The sequence below is a fragment of the Carassius auratus genome, chromosome 37 (assembly GCF_003368295.1).
Source record: "Carassius auratus strain Wakin chromosome 37, ASM336829v1, whole genome shotgun sequence".
NCBI classification, from domain to species: Eukaryota; Metazoa; Chordata; class Actinopteri; order Cypriniformes; family Cyprinidae; genus Carassius; species Carassius auratus.
Genome location: NC_039279.1, coordinates 5,997,138 through 6,019,846, shown reverse-complemented (window position 1 = coordinate 6,019,846; position 22,709 = coordinate 5,997,138). Strand labels below are relative to the sequence as shown.

General features: G+C 38.0%; 1 protein-coding gene across 2 annotated transcripts; it reads left to right on the top strand.

Moving 5' to 3' along the window:
• Window positions 1–285: 285 nt before the first annotated feature.
• Window positions 286–20,774, top strand: LOC113055975 (transmembrane protein 94-like). Of its 2 annotated transcripts, XM_026222382.1 has the most exons (32): window positions 286–430; window positions 1,336–1,596; window positions 4,808–4,927; window positions 5,010–5,137; window positions 5,226–5,362; window positions 5,527–5,735; window positions 6,396–6,547; window positions 6,722–6,824; window positions 7,120–7,206; window positions 8,158–8,274; window positions 8,608–8,664; window positions 10,625–10,729; window positions 11,353–11,526; window positions 11,700–11,915; window positions 12,007–12,319; window positions 13,193–13,369; window positions 13,459–13,561; window positions 13,665–13,873; window positions 14,237–14,418; window positions 14,511–14,646; window positions 14,749–14,858; window positions 14,981–15,080; window positions 15,314–15,422; window positions 15,652–15,841; window positions 16,501–16,578; window positions 16,679–16,764; window positions 16,858–16,939; window positions 17,036–17,193; window positions 17,277–17,368; window positions 17,460–17,553; window positions 17,686–17,856; window positions 19,314–20,774. In XM_026222382.1, exons 2-32 carry the CDS (start codon window positions 1,573–1,575, stop codon window positions 19,384–19,386), a joined length of 4,092 nt encoding a protein of 1,363 aa, XP_026078167.1. In that variant the 5' UTR covers window positions 286–430; window positions 1,336–1,572; the 3' UTR covers window positions 19,387–20,774. The 2 variants fall into 2 exon arrangements, with proteins under 2 accessions (XP_026078167.1, XP_026078168.1); XM_026222383.1 differs by lacking the exon at window positions 8,608–8,664.
• Window positions 20,775–22,709: the final 1,935 nt, after the last annotated feature.

Sequence of the window (22,709 nt, the reverse complement as noted above, 5' to 3'; positions counted from 1 at the left end):
CTCCCCTCCTTTCTCTCTCAGAAAACTGATAATTATTATTATTTATTTGTTTTTTCATTTTGCGTGCATATACATATTTTAACAGCGATTTTTATGAAAAATTGATTTATTATAAACCCCATATGACATCAAAGGTTTCACGTTGATGTTCCGGGTAACTACGCCTAAAACTGTGAGCCAGACCGCTATGTAGTGCTGACCAATCACAAAACACAAAACAAAGCAAGTCCCGCCTCTTGGATATCTTTGACCAATCAGATTCCACTATATCGACCCTGAACAAAACATACTACGCCCTTCTGGTCACTAACATGGCCGTCACCAGGGAGCTAGTCCAAGGATTTTGAGACCAGTATTATTTGATTCTGCTTAAACGCTTTTGATGATTGACGATGCCGCTTGCGGATCGTTGATGTTGCAGCTCTATAACGTAAGTTTACGTCGATGAAATGTGATCTGAACATGTAGCCAGTACAATTTAACCTCTAGGTTAACACGAACCAGCTGTGTTTCTAAATGGTGTAATTATATTTATATATAAAGGATTGTAACTTTGACAGCTCATTTCAACAGTGAGATACAGTAGTATTGTTTCTGTCAGTCGCAAACCTTGATCAAACGATCAACATGCAAACTGGGAACTGCCTTTCACATGAACATAGGTGTGTAATACATAAATACAAGCTGTTACTGTAAAGTATTTAATAACTTTGTGCAACACCACTGCTTATTTAGGGTGTCTCTGCAGAAATATACATATTACTAAACAAATGTCATTTTGTTTTAAAGATTAGTCTGTAAATAAGTTGTTCAGTTGAATCCTGTGTTATCATTTCACTGACTGTAGTTAAATATTAAAGCCTCTAGTTCCTAGACTGCGTAGTTACATCAACACCACTAGTAAAATACGTATTTAGTAAGTATCTGTGTAATGCTGTCACCACTTCTTCTCTCTGAATATTTTGGATTTATGAGATAATGTAAGTGATTATTTATTTTTTTGGGTCCAGTGATGGTTAATTAACCAACTACCCGTATTTACAGACATGCTATTGCTCTTTATTGCACTCTTGTGTGCTTTTGTCAGTGAAATAAGTAGGCAAAGGCCAGTCTGATCATAGTCTGTACATCAATAGTGGGAAAATGTTGTATTTATTTTGAATACTGATTTACCATTTTGAATTATGAATGATTTTGAATACTACACACTGATACCATGAATAAATACATTTTCCAATAACTCCAGCATGTAATCCTTACTTGGATAATGATGTTAATTAGTAGTCATTGATTATGTGTCCTAACTCATTTTGTAACACTTTCTGACCTGATCAGATCCCTTTGAATGTAAGAAGAGAGAAGCTACACCCTCTTATTGATTCCAGTCCCCTGGGTTTCGACGACAGCCCTGTCGCCCGTCCCTCAGACTGGCAGTGGCCGCAGGTGCAGTGTCTTGGAGCTGGGGGCCACAGTTGCCTTCCTCTGCCAGGAGGGCTGGGATCGGGACAAGTGTGGCCCGTAACTACCAGCTCTGGGCGTCTCGATAGAGTATGGTGAGAGACAGCGGCTGCCATGGAGCTACAGGATAAGAGACATGTAAGTCTCATGATCACACCAGTCTCATATAAGGTTTAATAAATAAATATTCTTACGGTTTTAGAAGTAGAGTTTAATTCATTAGTATGCTCACATTTTCGAAACAACGTCCAGCCGCATGCATTAATTACTGTCATCTAATATGACTGTGAACTCAAACTCATTGACCCTGGGCTTTAGCAAAGTTGAGTCTGCGTATTTATTCTTTTTGTTATCAACTCACGCAAACAACCTTGTGTGTAGCCTTGAATGTCTAAAATTTGCCTTCGTTTGAAATTATTTTTTTTACATTGCTTGTGTTTGACAGCATCATTAAGTCATTATATGTCATTTGCAGTAATGATGTTGCTGTGTACCGCTCTTGGTTCTTGTCTTACCTGTGTTGATTTTGCTGAGGTGAGGGAAGTGTGCTGGGATAGTTGTTTCTGTGGTGCAGGAACAGGGGGATCTGAATCAGACCCTGAATCTGGAGTGCATTGCAGGGTCGTGACTCGTGAGGTTCAGTGAGGATGTGAAGTTTTGTTTAGCTTAATGATTAAAAAATGGAAGTACATTAATAGTGTGACTAGTTATTTGGTGTAAAGTGGTATTTTGGGTGCTATGCTGCATTTCTAAAAGTTGAATTATTTTACTTCACAACACCAAATTCATTGAAAAACTGCAACACAGTAGTATATTAAATGTTTTACATAAACATTTTTATATCATATCAAATTTGTTTGAAAATGTTTTATTTATATTTTAATTTATATATAATATACTCCTTAATATAGGCTACTTATAATTTAGTATCAGCATTTAGTATTTTATTATTTAGAATTTTTGATATTTCATTTTTGTTTCGTTTTGCTTGAAAAGATATTTGAAACAGACATTGCTCATTATCATTTGCTGATCATTTGATCCATACTTTAGTAAGATTGTAAAGTTCGTTGAGGATGCTAGGATTGTAAATTGCTGTTTTAGCTGGAATGGATGAATGCCTGGACAGGGCATGCTTTTGCTTGTCTGTAAAGCCCCTCTCCCTCACTTTATACTCCAGTTCTTTTTCTCAAAAGCTCCCCAACCCTGCTACCTGCTCACCCTATTCAGTTTTTCATTGTCATTTTACACCGCTTTTGCCTGTTTCTCTTTTTTGGTGGTGTGTCGCAGCTGCCTCTGTAGAGCTCTCAGCTTAATTAATGTCTTAATTTCTGTTCATTCTTTTTAAGCTTAACTGTTTTCAGGAGTCATACACACTGTTTTTGGATGAAAAGCATGGCTGTCTGTTCATCCTCTCTGGTCATTTGTACTGGTTTTAGTTTGCAAAGCTTCTTTTTCAGCTGGCAGACTACACCAGTATAGCTGGGACGTGCCCAAAACACAGCCTCTGAATGCGCAGAGAAAGAGACTGTCTGTCCAGACTGTGCGACTGGTGCTGAAACAGCAGCTTACATTTTCCCGTAGCACCCCGGCACACCCGTGTCCAATCTACACGCACACCAGTCGCACATTAGTCTGTCTGCAGCAGAGGGACTATTATTCACAGCCATGATCCTGAAAAATGGGGCCTGGTTCTGGAAGAATAAAGTGAGTGGATCTGTGCACTCTTATTCGCCTCTCTGGGTGTAAATGTTCCATGCATTTTTCAAGGTCTTGAGTGGTTCATCTGTAATGTGGGAGCTAGTACTGTAAATCCCTGCTTGTTGATGTGTGAGAGATGCTCATGCAGGGATTTAGTGCCTTTCTGGCTGTGGGAAAGTGGCGTGTTTATTTATAGCGCTGAGGCATTCATTTGAAACTACAGGACCCCGGCCGTCCCGGAATGCTATTGGTAGGGTAGCAACTTAATTCATCAGCGGAGAGAGACTTTTCTTTTGTGACCATACTAGGCATGTTGAACGATGAAAGTTTCTGCCTAAATGAATAGGATTGAGTTACTGCGTCTGCATTCCCTCAATGTTTTACTTCAGTAGTTCAGAACTGGTGAATAAAGCGAATGAAAAAACAACAACTGGTGGTTATTTACTAGCAATGTCATGATGAAATGTTACAGATTAAATGAAACTTTTTGACAGGCTGTCAATTTCCAGAAAGATTATTTCAGCTCATTTCTGAGGTTGGGACAGTCTGTGGGGCATTGCATTGCATTGCATTAATGGTTGTTTAGTTGTTGTTAGTATAGGCACAACTATACATGTTGAATAGTGTGATTATAATTCCAGTAATACTAGTCTGACTCACTGACATATTGTAGCACAAACTAACCCTTAAAAAGTTTTTGATCTGCCTAGTTTTTAATGTCATGTGACAACAATTTTTAATTAAGGAAAACTTTGAAGGATTTTTGTAAGATAGACCAAGAAAAAAACAAACATTTAAAGGATCTTTTAAAGAGTTGTATATAGAAAATTGTTAACTCTTTTCAATTCTAAGTTTGAATTGTATAAAATATTATTATATTGTTGAATGTTGAGGAGCCTGTGAAGTTGATATGGTGATACATTTAAATACAACCAACAGTGCGCAATAAATATATATTTTTACATTTATATGTTATAATCGTTAGAAATGCTATAACAATACAAGTAGGGGTGCACGATAAATATCGGCCGATAATTAATGCGCATCTCATCAGTAAAGCCACTTATCTAACTGACAAGCTGCGCAATTCCACGCTGATAATGAATGTGAAATGAACGCCGCTTGTCATTTAACAATGACTCTGTGTAGTAGCAGCTGCTCTGTGTGAAATCACGCACCTGATGGAATTTACAGCTGATTAGAGAACCGGCTTTACTGACTAGATGCACATTAATTATCGGCCGATATTTATTGTGCACCCCTACTTGTGTTGTTATAGCATATCCAACAATTATAACATATAAATGTAAAAATATATATATTTATTGCCCACTGTTGTTTACATTATCGTCCGATATTTATCGTGCACCCGTAAATACAAGCTTCACATTTGTATTTGTAAGTGCATTACTAAACACGATTTGTGTTTGTTTTTATAATCCGTAGTAAAGAAGCTATTGTCTGTAATAGACAGCATTCTTAAGTTGTGGTCACAGTAGCTAAATTTTGGCCACATTTCATTGGCAAAAGAAGTCCTTTTGTCTATAGAAATTGATGTTTTGATGTATAAAACATAGCTCTTCAATTTCAAGCAAAGCAGATTTCTGTTGGTCTACTTGAACTTCCTTGACATCCGGTTGTGCTGTAGGAGGAGGAGGCGACTCCACTGGGACTGTCCACGGCTCATGCTCTGTGCACCCTACGGGACCAGCTGTCCAACTTATTGGGGCAACACCAGAAATCCAGCCGGCGTAAATCTACCATACAGGTCTGTTCCTGAATGCATGTTATCAACATAGTTATGGTATATTAATTTTGGCCTCATTTTGGTTTTCCTCTTTGTTTTACAGGAGCAATGGGCTAAGAGCTTCCTTCACCATGACAACCGGCATTCGTGCTTCCATTGGCCGGGAGCTGCTCTCACTCTGGTTGTGGTGGTTGGGCTTTTGTGTTGTAATGGCAGCCAGCCGGTGGGCAGGTGGGCAGGGCTTAGTGCAGAAAACAGCACATAGTCGATTTTAGTTATCATCTATTTTTATGTAAGTCTCTTTCTTTTGTTCTCTCAGTCAAGGCATAGAGTTAGTGAATGCGGGCGCACTTTTCCTCCTCCTGCTGTTGAACCTCTTTCTCATTGGGCGGCAGCAGAGGTTACGGATGAGTGAGGTGGTGCGGAGGCTCAAGTCCATCATTTCACAGCTGAATGGTGAGAGAGCAGCAAGTGTTTGAATGTCTAAAGGAATTAGTCATGCTTCAGGAAATAATAAAGATGGTTATGCTGTGGTTTATCCATTCTTTTGCATTATAATTCCATGCAATGCTAAACACACTTTGATATACAGTAATTGGTTTTTTTCTCATTATTGCCAGATTGTTTGAAGAGAAGTGCAGAACATCCAATCAGATGGGCCCCCTCTCTGTGTCCTGACCTCTACACCCCGACTTCTCCTTCCTGGTCACTGCATTGGACATTCAGAGATGGGCAGCTGGTCAATCTACCAGTCAGTCTTCTGGTGGAAGGTGATGTCATCGCTCTTAGACCGGGCCAGGAGGCCTTTGCATCTCTCAGAGGCATCAAGGTAATGTCAGATTTAAGTTTCTTTTTCTGTATCGGATATAGATATTTTACACTATACATAACAATTACCATGTTAACATTTAAGTATTATCTGTAAAAAAAAAAAAAAAAAAAAAAAAATACAGCATTTGTTTGACTTCTAATACTTATATATTTTTTTAATTTCAGCTTTATTTCTATTAATGAAGACAATGTTTAATAGTTTTCATTTTAGTTAACAATAACAGCACTGCATGATAACCAAAGTATCAGTAACTAAATGTATGGTTACTCCTTTAGTGGTGTGACCCAAACACATCCCCTTTGGAAGTATTTGACATTTAATGTGCAATTCTGTTTGAGGAATGAGATTTTGACCAATTAGCTTTCAGTGTGTGGGGCTACATATTGTGATGCCTTAGAAAAAAAAAGAAAGCATTGAACACAATGTCCTCTCACTCATCGTGACTGATTAGGAAATAGTGTTTCACTTTTTAATAGAGATCCACTATCAAGCTGTTGTGATTTTTCCTGAAGTCGTTATAACTCTCTGAACTACATACTGGTATTTTGTGCTAGAATCTGAAACCATACAAAAGAAAACCTTGGAGAATTCATGCTGTTTTTTTTTAATGAGTGTTTCTCTCACTCTGTTCTCAATCCCTGTATGTTCTGTTACCAGGATGACGAACACATCGTGCTGGAGCCAGGAGATCTTTTTCCTCCATTCTCTCCTCCTCCTTCCCCACGTGTGAATGAGCGGAAGGGACCCCACAGTCCCCAGAAGTACCGCCTCTTCAGGGTGGTGCGCACACCTATACTCGACAGTGTCAGGTTAATACCTCCGAGCCAAACAAACTTGCTATGAAAGCTGAAATATTTTTGGTTTGATTAATTAAAGGAAATTATATCTATATGTTTTTATGCCATATTTTCTTTGTGATACGTGAACATTTTTGTGTTCTCACAGCAGCTAATAGTAACGAATCACCTTTTTCTGGCCAATAGGAACAGTCTTGACCTGGCTCTCTCCCGTCCAATCACAGCCCTTGATAATGAACGGTTCTCGGCGCAGTCCATCATTGCCAAATTCGCCTGTCCAGCTGTATTGGTATGACTAAACTGAACCCATGTGCACTTTAAGTTTTCAAAATGGTTTGTTTCACACATATTGTGCCTGCAAGCAACATCCTTTTTGACACTTACGTTAACAGTTTGCTGTATTCGTACCTCATAATATGTATTTAGATTATATTAAGAACTATGAGCTGTCAGTGTGAAAGCTGTCATGATGTTCACATGCCCCGGATGCAAGATGTGTGATCACACATAACAGTTACAAAAATTTGTGTGAAAATATGTCTCCATTTACTGATGATGATCTTTGCTCAAATTTTCATTTATAGGTGGCCTTTTTCTTTGTTAACACGATCCGGTACTTTTGTGACGCTCCCGGTCTCACCACTGGACCCTTCAACTTTCTTCAGTTGCAGGTTGATAATACTTAATCACAAGTCAGAATTTTCTTTCAGTTTTTTTATTTATTCAGAACTGCTTTGACACTCTGAGAATAGTAAGTATTATGTTGATGTCATTTCATTTAGATTATTAACTGTGTATGGAATGATATTCCGGACATTATTCAAAAGGAATTGCAATTGCGTTTTCAATTTGTGGACACATAAAATGTGACATAATCCAAACGCAAATTGTGCATTACCGTTTGCATTTTTGTTTAAGCGAACGCACAGTGTCTGCCAAATTTAAAATGGAAATGCAAAGTCCGTTTGCAATTGTGTTTCCCATATCTTACGAACTATGAGCCTGTCATATTTAAATAGCAATATTAATTACCACATTTGCCTTTTCACTCTCTCTGCACTGCATGTAAACTGCCAAAACTCAAATGGAATCGCAATTCCTTTTCTATTTGAATTTCCGACGTCTACACGGAAACCTGTCAATTAAGTGACAGGGGTGGGGCCATTTTATTGGGCGTGTTTGCATTGGGAAGTGACGTCACTCAAAGTCGACCTTAATAAAAGAGGCAATTTATATAATATTTAGTTTCATTTGTAATGACTGTATATATACACATTTCCCTGAACTAAGTACATTTCTGCTGCTATTATTATGTTTAAATGAAAAATGAAAGGAGGCAGTGGTATTTCATTTCCAAGCAGCTCAATTTCTGATATAGAGGACTATAGAGTAAGTCACATTAATGGAATGAGAAATTGAAAGCCACTGTCGTAATGCTTTAAATGAATACTAATGGAAAATATTATTAAAATATGTATTTTTATTTTTATCAAAGCCTGCACAGAGATCAATTTGAAATCAATTTGAATTAGAGAGACAAAGAGGTGCAAACCTTTTATTTGCCCCAATGATTCTGATATTAATGTTTCTCTTCTCCCTCTCTTGCTGTCTTTGATGAATAGATGATGGGTGTATTGCCGATTTTACCTCTTCTGTTTCCTGTGATGTGGATTGTGGTCAATGCGTACGGAGAGGCCCGCGTGTTAGCCGAGTCCAGCCGTAACTCTCCCACTGGCCTGGTAAGACAAACAGAACACAGCACATTCAGTCACTTGTTCATGCTTACTAATGAATTGTTCATTACCAAATTCACACTTATACATATGCAGACACGAAACTTGCACAACTCGCAGAACTCCCCAAATCCCACACCAACGGATATTGCTGCTAATTTGTAACTCGCTCTGTCTGGGATTACTGTGTGTATTAACTTTGATTTGCAGCCTAAACACTGCATGAGGAAGTAAATCTCGTTGGCCCAGCTCACACTAGTAGTAGAGAGGCTTAGGAAGGGATTGCAGAGCCGAGGTGAAGTTGATTAGGTGTTTAATCAGACTTTTCTCTCATCCCAGCTTGCTAAGTTCTCTGAGGACACTCTAAGCAGCTTCACGGAAGTGGTGTCCTCCCAGGTATATCCTCTGTATTCCTCCTCCTCCCGTTCACCACACGCTTCTTGTGATCCCTGTCCCTTGCTCTGGGTCTTTCCACAATCGTCATCTTTTTGTTCTGATAATTACTCATGTCAACTTCTTTATCAGAGGATCACTATGAAAAGAGCCTGTTTATTTTTCTTGCGTTACCTTTTTTTTTTATTGTTCTCATTGTTTTCTTTTAAAATACACAGTCACTTCATCTCACTTGTACGATCAAGTTTGCAAAATCGCTTCTTGTGCTGCCGGTTAGTTTGGCAACCGCACACGCTGACCTGTGACCCCTCGGCCTTCGCCTGCCCACCTTCTGTCTGCCTGAGGTTTGCATGATAGAGTACACACTCCTTCTATAGTAGTGGTGCGTGTCTAAACTACATTTACCTGAGTTAATGTACATTTTGAGAACTACTGCATGATCAAGACTCTGTTTTTTCCCTTTAAAATTTCCAAAGTGTGGTAAGTATTTGTCTGCATGGACAGATCAGATACACGAACGGGCTTCTACTGTGTGTTTTGCTCTTTAATGATTTATTTAAGGCTTTGGAATACAAAAAAAAGAAAGGTTTTAATATGATCTTCATAAACATTCTCAGGGGTTTGTTTAACAGTTGTGCACAGTTCAAGTGTGTGTGTGTGTGTGTGTGTGTGTGTGTGTGTGTGTTTTTGATGATGTGTCTTTAAAGACCCAGTGAAATCAAAATTGGACTTGTGGCTTTTTGTTGAGTTTCCATGTCTGTTGGATTCAAGGTTGCCTATATCTTAGTGTAGTCCTAAGATGACTTTTTTGTATTATTTATTTAATTATTTTTTATTTTTTTTATTTTTTACAAAGATAATTTATAAATGCAAGGTCAAATAGTTTGGAATCAGTGACTTTTTACATCAAAAAAGCGCTTACAAAATTTATAAAAACTGTAACATTACTCCAGTCTTCAGTGTCACATGATCCTTCAGAAATCATTCTAATATATTTAAAGTTAATTGATAGGCGCAAGTCATTGTGCTTTGAACAGCAACCAATTTTTCTTTATGTAATGATAAATCATTCACAATGGGAACAAGAACATGTATTAAGGAAGTAAATTAGTTCAGTTTTGATTTCATCTTGAGCTTTAAAGGTGGATACTTGGACATCTGGTGTGCATCAGATAGATTCTCCTTAAACTAACAGCTTTGTAGGGGTGCTCCGATCACGATCGGCCGATCGTTAATGCGCATCTCGTCAGTAAAGCCGGTTCTCTTATCAGCAGTTAATTCCATCAGGTGCGTGATTTCACATAGAGCAGCTGTTACTACACAGAGCCGTTGTTAACTGAGAAGATGCGCCAAAAAACGCTGAAAATGAAGTGGATTTGCGCATCTTCTCTATTAACAATAGCTCTTTGTAGTAACAGCTGTTCTATGTGAAATCAAGCACCTGATGGAATTAACCGCTGATTAGAGAACCGGCTTTACTGACGAGATGCGCATAACGATCGGCCGATCGTGATCGGAGCACCCCTACAGCTTTGAGTTCTTCAGTTCGGTGCTGCTCTCCTGTAGCTGCTGCCTCAAGCTTTCAGTTGTTTGCTTCAGTTTCAAATCTTCTTTCATTCAGTCAGTTAATTTTCTCTCTCCCTTTTCCTGCTGCAAGGTGCATTTATTATAATTATGAAACAATCCTAAAAATCTCTGAATGCACCAGGACGAACCCAAGACTGGACATGCTACTGCTTCTTTCTTCCTGTCTAACTTTCCAAGGCTTTGTCTTACAAAGATTATCTTTAAGTGTGTGTGTGTTTTGTGTGAGGATGGCATCCAGAACCAGGTTTCATAAATCCTGACACTATTGCAGAGCCATTGGCAACCCAGAGGTGCTGATGCATGGATTTGTGTTTCAGTCAGGGGGGGAAGATGACACTCACTCCATACTTGTGTGTGTGTGCGTGTGTGTGTATAGGAGATGCTACGCTGTGTGTGGAGACACCTGGTCAGTGTGTTGAAGGGAGAGTCCCAGACCCTCTGTCATACCTCCAGTCTGCTACACTCGTTGGGTTCGGTCACTGTAAGTGCTCCCCCTGCTGTCATATTAGAAATGTTACACTTCCTGCTTGCAGTTTGAAAAACGGCTTAATGTTGACTTTAAAACTGAATAAAAAATTAAAGGAACGTTCTGGGTTATTTTCAACCTAATTATCAATTACAGCAGGGCTTCTGAAACATTTGCTTACATCCTTGAGATACTGCATCTGTATCATGCTGGTAATTACCACAAAACGATAATTACAGCACATCCCTCGGTATGTATAAACAAATTTCAAGAGGTGTTTACAGTAATTAAATACTCTTTATACTGCAGGACTGAGGGGCATGAATGCAACACCACGAATCGGTTTATCATTCTTATTCTTGATGGGGAGTGTAATTGTATTAGATCTGTAGCTGTTCTTCATCAACAGGACACAAAAATCCTTTTTAATTAAAACTTAATTATGATCAATACCACGAGTTGCTTTTACAATATTGTTGTAGCAATCAAATGTGCAGTAATCTATAAAATGCAAACATATTTACATTATTTGGTAAAAAACAATAGACATTTGCTTGAAAATGTTTACAATAGTATTGCTTTAAATTCCAGGAATCATAAGCTTTATTGTTTTGTCATATTTCCTGATCCGCTCATAGGTGCTGTGCTGTGTGGATAAGCAAGGCATTCTGTCCTGGCCCAACCCTAGTCCCGAGACTGTGCTGTTCTTCAGCGGACGAGTAGAACCTCCTCATGACAGCCAGGATGACCTCCGAGATGACCTGTTAGTCAACCCCCTCTGCAGGACAGAGGGCGAGGAGGAACGAGACGAGGTACAGCTGATAGCTAGACTGACGTATCACACACTTTCTTTTAATCCTGATGATTTGAATAAGGTTTCATAAGAAAATACAGCTTGTACCCGATGAGGCTGGACTTGAAGAAGTTGTTATTTTAGCCAGTGTTTTTGTCTCACTTCAGTCTGTGTGGGTTTTCCTGTGTTTAGCCTCAGGAAGCTGAAGCGCTGCTGTGTTTACCAGTGTTTGAACCCTCCCTTCACGTGGCTGAGCAGGAACCCAGCGAGACGTCACATGACACCGTCCGCTCCTCAGACACCCAGCGTCAGCATCAAGGACCCCAAACTACCCGTTCCAAACACCCTTCAGGATCCAATGTCAGTTTCAGCAATGCAACTGAAGGTGGTGAAGATGGCATTGCTCAGGTAGGACTACATCTTTTTGTTGCTGCTTGAGCTGGCTCTGTTTATAACTATGCAGTTTGGTTTATGTATGTGTATGTGTCTCTATTTCCAGCCCTGTGGTGTGGGTGATGATCTGTGTGAAGCAGAAGATTTTGTGTGCGACTATCATCTGGAGATGCTGAGCCTGTCCCAGGATCAGCAGAACCCTGTCAGCATCCAGTTCGATGACTCCGGTTGGCAGAATCACCTGCCCTCTTTGAAGCCACTTGGCTTGAACATCCTGTTGAACCTGTGCAATGCCACCGTCACCCAGCAGCTCTGCAGATTCTCAGACCACTTGTCAAACCTGGCGCTGCAGGAATGCCACGGGGCGGTTCTACCCGTTCATGTGCCCTGGGGCCTCTGTGAACTATCTCGCCTTATAGGTACACGAGAGAAGCATGTTAACAAACATATATTTTCAAGATTTATAGTATTGCACAATAATATATACAAACACAAATAACTTTTTTTTATCATTTAACAAATTCAGTCTGTATTAGTATTGTCGACAGAAATTTAAAAAACATGTAAAAACTCACTTAATCGTTAAAAACACTAATAATTTTATGTATTCTTTAGCAAAATATAAAGAGAATTATTTTTTCATACTGTGTATTATTTTGTGAGGCCTGTATTTATTTGTAGCAATTAAAATTATATATATATTTTTTAGTTTTTAATATTAAAAGAATTCAAATATAAGAAAAAAAAACAGTGTGCGCATCCAAAAACCCAAATTGGGCCCAGGTTCAGGATAAAAAAGAATAGCAATAAAAGTGCAATAACAAATACCGCTCTTATTTATTTATATATATATATATATATATATATATATATATACACATATACACACACATTTTTTTCATTTATTTTTTATAATGCAATTTAAGACGATTCATTTGGTGCCTGGCGAAGATCTAATCAGTCGAAATGTTGCATTGTTTATAAAAATTTATATATATAGTAGCGTTTTCGCTAGTATGCAGACATTCCTTTTATCTTTCTTTTTATGTTGAATTTTCATGTCAGGCAGAATACTAATATTGGTACAAGCCTCAATCCATAATGATAAATGAAAAAAATCTCTGATATTGGCCAATATGGATGTGCAATATTTATTGGACATTGTGCATCCCTAATTCTTTCTTAACTTCTACTCTGGCAGTACTTCTAGTGACGTTAAAAACTCATTTTAGTATCTTCACATCCTTTCTTAAGATTACTGGGTTGTTCTTTCCTGTTCTGTTGTATGTCAGGTTTCACTCCGGGAGCGAGGGAACTGTTTAAGCATGAGAATCATCTGTCTCTGTACCAGCTTCCTTCTGGAGAGAAGCCCAAAGAATCTGCTGTCCCCCGTCGTCTCCATCACTTCACAAAACGCCAGCCTCCCATCAGTCACCTCATCAGTCTCTTCGTCAAGGACAGTACTTCCAGTATGGCCCGTTTTTTTCCTATCCCACTTCCTGTTTGTCCTTGGTGGTTTTGTTTAGCCATTGACCTTTTCTCTTTGAACTCTTTTCAGATAATGTACAGATGCTCTCCCATGGCTCGGCCGACCTCATCCTGGAAGCCTGCACAGATTTCTGGGACGGGGCAGACATCTATCCGCTGTCTGGCTCTGATAGGTCAGAGACACGAATTAAAAAAACTGACACTTGTCATTTAGTTTTCTTAATATGCAGAGTGGAGTTTGTATGTGTACTAAAGTACTAATATTATGCCCCATAGGAAAAAGGTTTTAGATTTCTACCAACGTGCCTGTCTGTCAGGATATTGTTCTGCATTCGCATATAAGCCTATGCAGGTGGCATTGTCTGGACAGCTCAATGGAAAGTGTGTGGAGCTGGCTCCAGGGCCCGCCCTCTTTTCTGGGGTGGAGCTTCCCAGTACCATCCCCATCAAACAGAGCAGCCGCAGGAACAGCTGGAGCTCTGATGGTAAGAGACATTGTCCGTTCAGCTCCCAGTCTGGACAGAAGAGCTAAAAATATATAGCTTGATATGTTTGTCTGACGATCAGCTGATCCCATACATACATAAAGAGATAGATATTTATGTAGCTGGATAGATGCGTAGATGGATGCATAGCTGAATGGATGGATGGATAAAGGATACGTAGATGGATTGTCCGATAGATAAATACCTGAATAGATGGATACATGGATGGATAGACGGCTAGATATGGATAGATACTCGATTGATCCATTTTTTTTTTATATGTATTGGATTATTTTAAACTGATTCACTGAAATGAATCAAACTTACCAACTCTAATATGTTTGTGTACTGTGCGTGATTCAGAGGGTATTGGAGAAGGTTTGGAGAAGGAGGACTGTGTGCAGGCTCTGAGCGGCCAGATCTTCATGGGAATGGTGTCATCCCAGTTCCAGGCCCGACTGGACACTGTACGGCTCATTGAGAACCTGGTGGGAGCCTGTATCCGCTTTGTGTACTTCTCCATGGAGGACGAGCTGCGCAGCAAAGTATTACACTGACGAGAAAACACGCTCCGTAGAAACACGATGCATTTGCTGTGTCATATTTGGTCACCTTTTAATGTTGGCTTTGCTTGTAGGTGTTTGCAGAGAAGATGGGCTTGGAGACGGGCTGGAACTGTCACATCTCTCTGACCCCAAACGGAGAGGGTCACTACGAAGGTGCTCCGTCCAGCCCTAGCCAAGCAGGATCTCTACATGATGACCTTATGCATGGTAAGTGTGTCTTTCTGTCTGCCGGTACACACAATTTACATACACTACATTTTTCCCTCATTTTGAAATTATTTAAACGATACAACCTCTCTGTGTTCTTAGATTCTCGTGATGATGCAGAGGGCCCACTACTGCCTGAGGACCAATCAGATCTCGCCAGCTTCCAGCCTACTGATAGTGATGTGCCCAGTTTCTTAGAAGACTGCAACAGAGTAAGACGACTACTCCATTGGCACTTAAATGCCACTTTATATGCACCTCCATGCCACTTTGGTAGTTTGAAATATGTTGTTTGAATACTGATTGATTCTCTTTCCTCTCTGTTGTTCTATAGGCCAAACTGCCTCGTGGCATTCATCAGGTTCGTCCTCATTTGAAGAACATAGACAATGTGCCTCTACTGGTGCCCCTGTTCACAGACTGCACCCCTGAAAGTGAGTCAGCCTCAACACCAGCTTTGTCAACTTTAAAAAGTTGTAATCATCTTTTCTTCTGTTATGACGTATAGTATATCTCGGCTGAAAAACTAAATGTAGGGTGGGACTTGATTTTTGTCAGTTTGTCAATTTAGATCTCAAGGTGACCCGTTAAAGTTTTGTGGCTTTTAGTCCACGTGTGTTATATGCTAGTGTACTTGAGTTGATCCCTCTAAATGTTTGTTTCACAGCAATGTGTGAAATGATGAAGATCATGCAGGAGAACAGAGAGGTGACATGCTGTTTGGGGAGCTCCGCAAACTTCCGTAACAGCTGCCTTTTTCTGCAGAGTGACATTAGGTGGGTAACACACACGTCACTTTACTATGCTGTACACCAGAATCAAATATGCCCTAGAATCTTATGCAAAGCTGCAATATTAAAAATGTCAATATGCATTTTGTGCAATGCATAATACTAAATATGTGAGAAAATATAGTGTACAGCAAAAAATGATCGAGTACTGTATTGCTTATTTGAATTTAAAGTGATTGTGGGGATTTGGAAACCTTCTCTTTGTGTGTTTTAGTATCTCCCTGGATCCTCTATACCCGTCCCGGTGCTCATGGGAGACATTTGGGTACGCTGCAGGCTGCGGACTGAATAGAGACTGTGATGAGCTGTCTCCAATGGGGCTCAGTGCTAGTCTCAACAGCCTCGCCTGCTCCATGTCCTTCCATCAGGGCGAGAGTGTCAGCATGGTCAAACTCATTGAGCAGGTATACATGCATCAATACACGCTCGCTGGCATGCTGAAGGGTTGATGAGGCTGTTAATCACATGGGAGCATGAAGATACAAGCTCATGCAGTGAATTCATTATAGTTTAAAAGGTGGGGGTATGTACAGTTGTATCATGTCTGCAGTTATTTGTGACGGTAGAGCTGAGTAATCAGTAGTTATTACTCCAGTCTTCAATGTCTGAAGTGTCTGCTTAATATTTCGGTGTAAACCGTGATACCTTTTTTTTATTTAATTTTTTTTTTTTATGAAAAAGAAACCCAAAGAACTAGAACTCTTTTATAACAGTATACAGTATACATTTATTTTCATTTAATTCATTCTTGTTTAATAAGTGTTAATTTCTTAAAAATATATATTACTGACCCCAGATTTTGAACATTAGTATGCTTACAACCTTACAACATGGGGGTATTTTTACTGCTTATTAAATGTAGACAGATATAGTAATAAAAAAGTCAGGTAGCTGAAAAGAAAAATGATTAAGTACATGAATGTAAGTCATGCGGGTTCAATTCTTGATTGCAAACTGTCCCAGTCCCATTGCCTCATCCTAATTTCTAGTCAGTTTTTACTATATCTAATTAAAACAATCTTTAAAAAAAAAAAAAAAAAGGTTGAATCTGATGTCTCTTCAGGCGAGACACACCACCTATGGCATCCGCAAGTGCTTCCTCTTCCTACTGCAGTGTCAACTGACACTGGTCATCATTCAGGTGAGGAAAAAAACAGACCTGCATGTTATTTACAGGACATAAAATAAACAGAATTCATTCAAGATTCACATTCAGACTCCTTGATATCTTGATTTTATAGTTCCTGGCCTGCCTTATTCAGCTACCTCCTCCCATGAACATCACAGACATACTGTGGCTTTCCTGCTTCTCTTACCCACTGCTAAGGTAATAAGGAAAAAATGTTGCATTTTTGTAAATCTAGGTCTCTGTGTCATATCAGCGATCTTTATATGTAAATCAAAACCTTGGCATTCGCAGCGTGTCCTTACTGGGAAAATCACCGGACAGTTCAGTGATGACAGTCGCTACTGGAAAGAATCTGGACTCCATCCCACGCAAGGTCCGTCATGAGACCACACAATGCACTCGATTTACACTAAACGCACCTGATGTAACTCCCATGTGCATTCATGTTGTTTTTGACTCCATCCCTCAGACCCAGCACTACTTTCTAGGCTGGTTCCTGTTGAAGTTCGGTCTGACGATGTTGGCCTACTTAGTCGGCTTTGGGTTTTCTCTACAGGAAATGTGTTCTATAGCAGCTAACCGCACAAAAACTTATAACAGCACCTGCTCTCACATATTCACATCTAGGTAGACAAACGTCTGAATGTCATTTTCTCTGTTTAGATGCCCTGAATTAGTTATGAGTGCTAATCAATGATTCATGTTTACAGCTCACAGGATGGCCCGCAGTGGTTTAGTGAATTGTCCAATGGGCTGCTTTTGATGCAGAAGATCATGGCAGGTTTTCTGGCTCTGCACACAGGTGACTTTAATAAAATACATTGTCTCATTTGAATATTTATCTAGATGTATCAGAGTGAAAACAATGTATTATCTCTCTTCCTCTCTTTCAGTGGTCATCTCTCTGAGCTATGTGCACCGTTCACAACCCCTGTGGAGGAAGAACCCTTTCAGTAACACATGGTGGTGTCTCACCGTGCCTGTGGTGTGAGTGTTTCGTGTAGAGAATGGTTATTTTATTAGTAAAGTCACATGCTAAGTAAAATGTTTTTGAGAGCTGTTGTCACTTCCCTGGGATCATTTACAGTAAATGCACTTTGCCATTGGTTTTTCTTGCAGACTGTTGGGACAGGTGGTGCAGGCTGTGATAGATTATCAGTTGTGGCAGGACAGGAGTACAGAGGTGGTCTTCACACTGCATCACATCCCGCTCTTGGTCTGGCTGTTGGTCTCTCTGTCCATCATATTTGTGGTGCTAATCAATGAAGCAGTAAAACTGCATGAAATCAGGTAAGAGGATAAATCAGTTTAATGTAGAGAAAAAAAATATATCTTCAATTACTCACCTTCATGTCACCTTCATATGCATTCATGTCATTAATGCATATATAAATTTGCCATGAAAGTAGACCAAACAACTAATTAAATATATTGCAAATCATCTGAAGCTGCATGATAGCTTTGTGAGAATAGGCCACAATGTATAGTGTTGTTCAGAAGTTTGAGCTCAGGAAGAATAAAAATTATATTAATACTTTTATTCAGTAAAGACACATTACATTAATATATATATATATATATATATATTAGTACAGACCAGAAGTTTGGAAACATTACTATTTTAACGTTTTTTGAAAGAAGTTTCTTCTGCTCATCAAGCATGCATTTATTTGATCAAAAATACAGAAAAAAACAGTAATATTGTGAAATATTATTACAACTTAAAATAATCGGTTTCTATTTGAATATACTTTTTTTTTAAAACATTATTCCTATGATGCAAAGCTGAATTTTCAGGATCATTACTCCAGCCTTCAGTAACATCCAGTCTATCACATGATCATTTAGAAATCATTCTAATATTCTGATTAATTATGAGTGTTGGAAACAGTTCTGCTGTCTAATATATTTGATGATTAAAAGGTTAAAAAGAACTGCATTAAAAAAAACTTTACTATCACTTTTATCAATTTAACACATCCTTGCTGAATACAAGTATTGATTTTATTAAAAAATAACTGACCCCAAATTACTGACCAGTAGTGTATATTGTTATTACAAAATATTTATATTTTAAAAACATAGCTTTTTTTAATCATCAAAGTATCCTAAAAAAGTATCACGTTCTGAAAAAATATTAAGCAGCAGAACTGTTTCCAACTTTGATAATGAATCATCATATTAGAATGATTTCTAAAGGATCATGTGATAATGATCCTAAAAATTCAGCTTTGCATCACAGTATAATAAATTTAAAAACAATTATTTTAAATTGTAATAATATATCACAATATTACATTTTTTTTTCTGTATTTTTGAACAAATAAATGCATGCTTGATGAGCAGAATAAATTTCTTTCAAAAACATTAAAAATAGTTATGTTTCCAAACTTTTGGTCTGTACTGTGTGTAAAAATCACAATTTCCACAAAATATATTAGGAAGTTAAAACTGTCTTCAACATTGCTAATAAGAAAAATCGGCATATTAGAATGATTTCTAAAGAATCGTGTAACGATCGATCATGAGTAACTGCTGCTGAAAATTCAGCTTTGCCATCATAGGAATAAATTACATTTTAAAACACTAAAATAGAAAACCATTATTTTGAAATTTCACTATAATGACTGAATTTACTATTTCATTACCTATGTGATTCCTTTCAATTCTTAAGCAGTCCAAATCTAGACAACATATGTCATTTATCATTTAAACCACAGCTTCTGAAAACATGGCTCTGATTTCAGGATACGAGTGCGTTACCAGAAGAGGCAGAAGCTTCAGTTTGAGACTAAGCTTGGTATGAACTCTCCCTTCTGACCTGCGTCTGTAAAGCACAGCATGGTTGTACACGTCAGCCTCATCTTCATTTCAGTCATGGAGGAGATGAAGAATGCTTTGGATTTCCCCCAACAGAGCTCTCGCTGCAACAGAACTCTGAAGGGCTGCTTTTTTAATCTTTGATTTAGGTTTTACTCCAAGCAAATATTTCATCTGTGTTGTTTTGAGGGATGTTTACCTGCATGCTGCTTTGGTTTGGACAGGGACATTCAATGGAGGGATTCTTTTTTTAATGAGTCAATTCCTTTACCCACTTTATGCACGATATAGAGAATATATACCAAAATGTACAACGGAGGGCTAAATTAGCATGCTTTTTCTTCTTTCTTTTTTATCTTTTTTTTTTTATTAGATGTTGTGAAATGGGGATTTAATTGATTTCCTTGGTTTCAGACATGAGACAGTTGAGCGCTCATGAGATGAGCTTTAGCTGTAGGTTCTCTGTGTTCGTATTTCAGCCGTATGGTTCTTTATCACACTGCTGAGAGGTCTCGTGTAGTACTGTACTTCATAAGAGCTTGGTAAAGCCTGTTTTAACCGGTTAGAATGTGAATGTCATCGCCTCAACTTACCTCATATCCAGAGGGGAAAGATTACATTGTGTTATTTTGTGATCATGAGGTACAAGTGAATTTACTTACAAAAATATATCAGCAAGAGCAACTTAGCTTCCGAAATCAAATGCAGTCAGTGTGAGACTGTGCAAACTCAATTACTAGCTTACTTTGAATCAGTCAGGCATTAAATAACTTTTCCTCTTACAGATTGATATCGGATGAGTCTTTTAAACCATTTTTACCTCAAAGTTCTTAAGTTCAATCAAAACACAAAGTCTTTTTAACCAGGCAAAGCAATAGCTGTCCAGCTGAAGGAAGAATGTTCCAACTTGAATTGTTCTCTACACAGACGTTTGAAATGTTTTTTTCATGTGTGATTGTCAGCCAGAATGCACTGATTTTTTATTCATTTATTTTATTTTGCATACATTTGCGTGCAAGACAACAAAATCACTTGCCTGATTTCTCACCGCACGTTTGTTCGTGAGAATTATTGGTATGAATATAAACAACTCCGGATGGGGTAGGCTTATTTAAATTAAAATGAATTTCTCCACCCCTATCCAGAGATTTCAGTGTTTACTGGTAAAGAGGGATATTGAACTTTTGTTCTGTTCTACCTCTAGCTGATTGCTGATATAAATACTAGGCAACTTCACAATTTTAATAGGTTTTATTTTTATTTTAATTTATGCAGTTGGGCTGCAGCTATAGAGTATAAGAGGCTCAGTTACAGTGTCACCAGATGTGCTTCTTTAAAAACACATTCAAGAGTATATTCTGGCAGTGACCAGCTAATCTCCAAATTACCAGCACTTTTTCCCAATACTAGAGGAATCCACTAACATGACTTAGCCTAGACTCATCAAAAGGAGAATTTAAAGGGATAGTCTACCCAAAAATGAAAACTGCCATTATTTACATACCCTCATGTTGTTCCAAACCTGTTAGACTTTATTTCTTCTGCAGAGCATAGGAGATATTTAGTATAATGTGTTAATCGTTTGTATCCATACAGGGAAGGTCATTCATGTTTGGAATTAAATGAGGGTGAATAAATCATTTTCTTTTATTTTTGAATTAACTTTTCATTTTTAGGTGAACTGTCCCTTTAAGTTGCTGCTAGAGCTGTATAAAGTGGTATATTTGAAAAATGATTCATGTGTACAGGCATCATGGAACCTCTAGAGTATATAGTCCACAACCCAGTTAGTATTTAGTCTTTCAAATGAGCCACAGTCTATAACCTTTTCTATAATGCACTGCAAGATGTCTTAATTTATTGATTTCCTGCCTCTTTTTGTTCCTGTCTCACTGTTATACTTCAGTTAATCGCAAATACATACTGTAATCTCTAATCTGATGTTGATATTTATTTTGATATGATTATATATGCCTGTACATCAGCAAATGATTGCAACCTAACAGCCTTTTCCATAATGCATCTAGAGATGATCTTGGGCACTGAATGTTCATTGGTGTATGTGTTGCATTTTTTTTCTTTCTTTCTAATTTTCCTGCTCATTCAACAGGAAGGCGAGTCGTATGAAGTGTTGAGAGGTTATACAGAACTGTAGCTGTTTCAGTGTTTTAGTTCAGCACCACTGCTGTGTAACTAAGCCACACTAATACAGACATATCAGAGAAATCAAAAAGTAAGTTAAATAGTTCATTTTTAACTGGTGCTGAATTGGTTATATAACAAAATGTACAATTAAGGAAATTATCAAATATATTCGTATTGGGGAATTTGTTTTAATAAGCACTGATCTTCTGTTTTAACAAATTAATGTAACAGGGAAAAAATGTTTTGGGATACAAGTTTGTGAGCAGGATTTGTTTTGGTAATTATTCTTAATGTTCTCTTTTCCTGATGTATGCATGATAAAGACCAGAATGCAAGGTTTTCTTGATTTACTCATCTGCTGGATATTGAGTATGTTGACTCGGTCATGCATGGATTAAAACATGTTGCTGATGTTTTTCCATCAGTCAGAAACTGTAATATTTAAACCAGGAGTATGAATCAGGCTATTTTAGAGGGCTGTTCAGAACCTCTCTGCAAAATACATGCCTGGGCTACAACCTAGAATGATTGACCCAATATTTTTGCTATTTGTGAATGTTCATAAGATTTATAAATGTTGTACAGTTTGTATTTTTTAAAATGTCTTTCACATTGATTTCTCCACTTCCCCAGAGATTATTTGTGAACCATTGTTAATAAATGTGTTCATTTCAAAACAAAGGCGTGCTCTTTAATTAAGAACATCTCTTATAATATTGTAATATTCAGCTGTCCAGATATTGTCATCCACTCTGCCAACATCTGCAGTTTTACGTTACCAAAAAAAAAAAAAAAAATGTACATATATATATATATACAGAAAATTTACTCACTCTTGGGCAATCAAAGATGTAAATGATGTAAACTGATCCTTTCATTGGATCAGATTTGGAAAATTCAGCATTACATCATTTGCTCATCAGTTGATCCTCTGGAGTGAATGGGTGCCATCAGAATGAGAGTTCGAACAGCTGATTAAAAACATCACAATAATTCATAAGCAATCCACACCACTCCAGCTCATCAGTGAATGACTTGTGAAGTGAAAAGTTGTGTGTTTGTAATAAACAAATCCATTATTAAGGCATTTTAACACTAAACCAATGCTTCTGGCCAAAATTCGAGTCCATATTAATCCATAAAAATGCTTCTTCCATAGATATGGGCAAAACTAATAT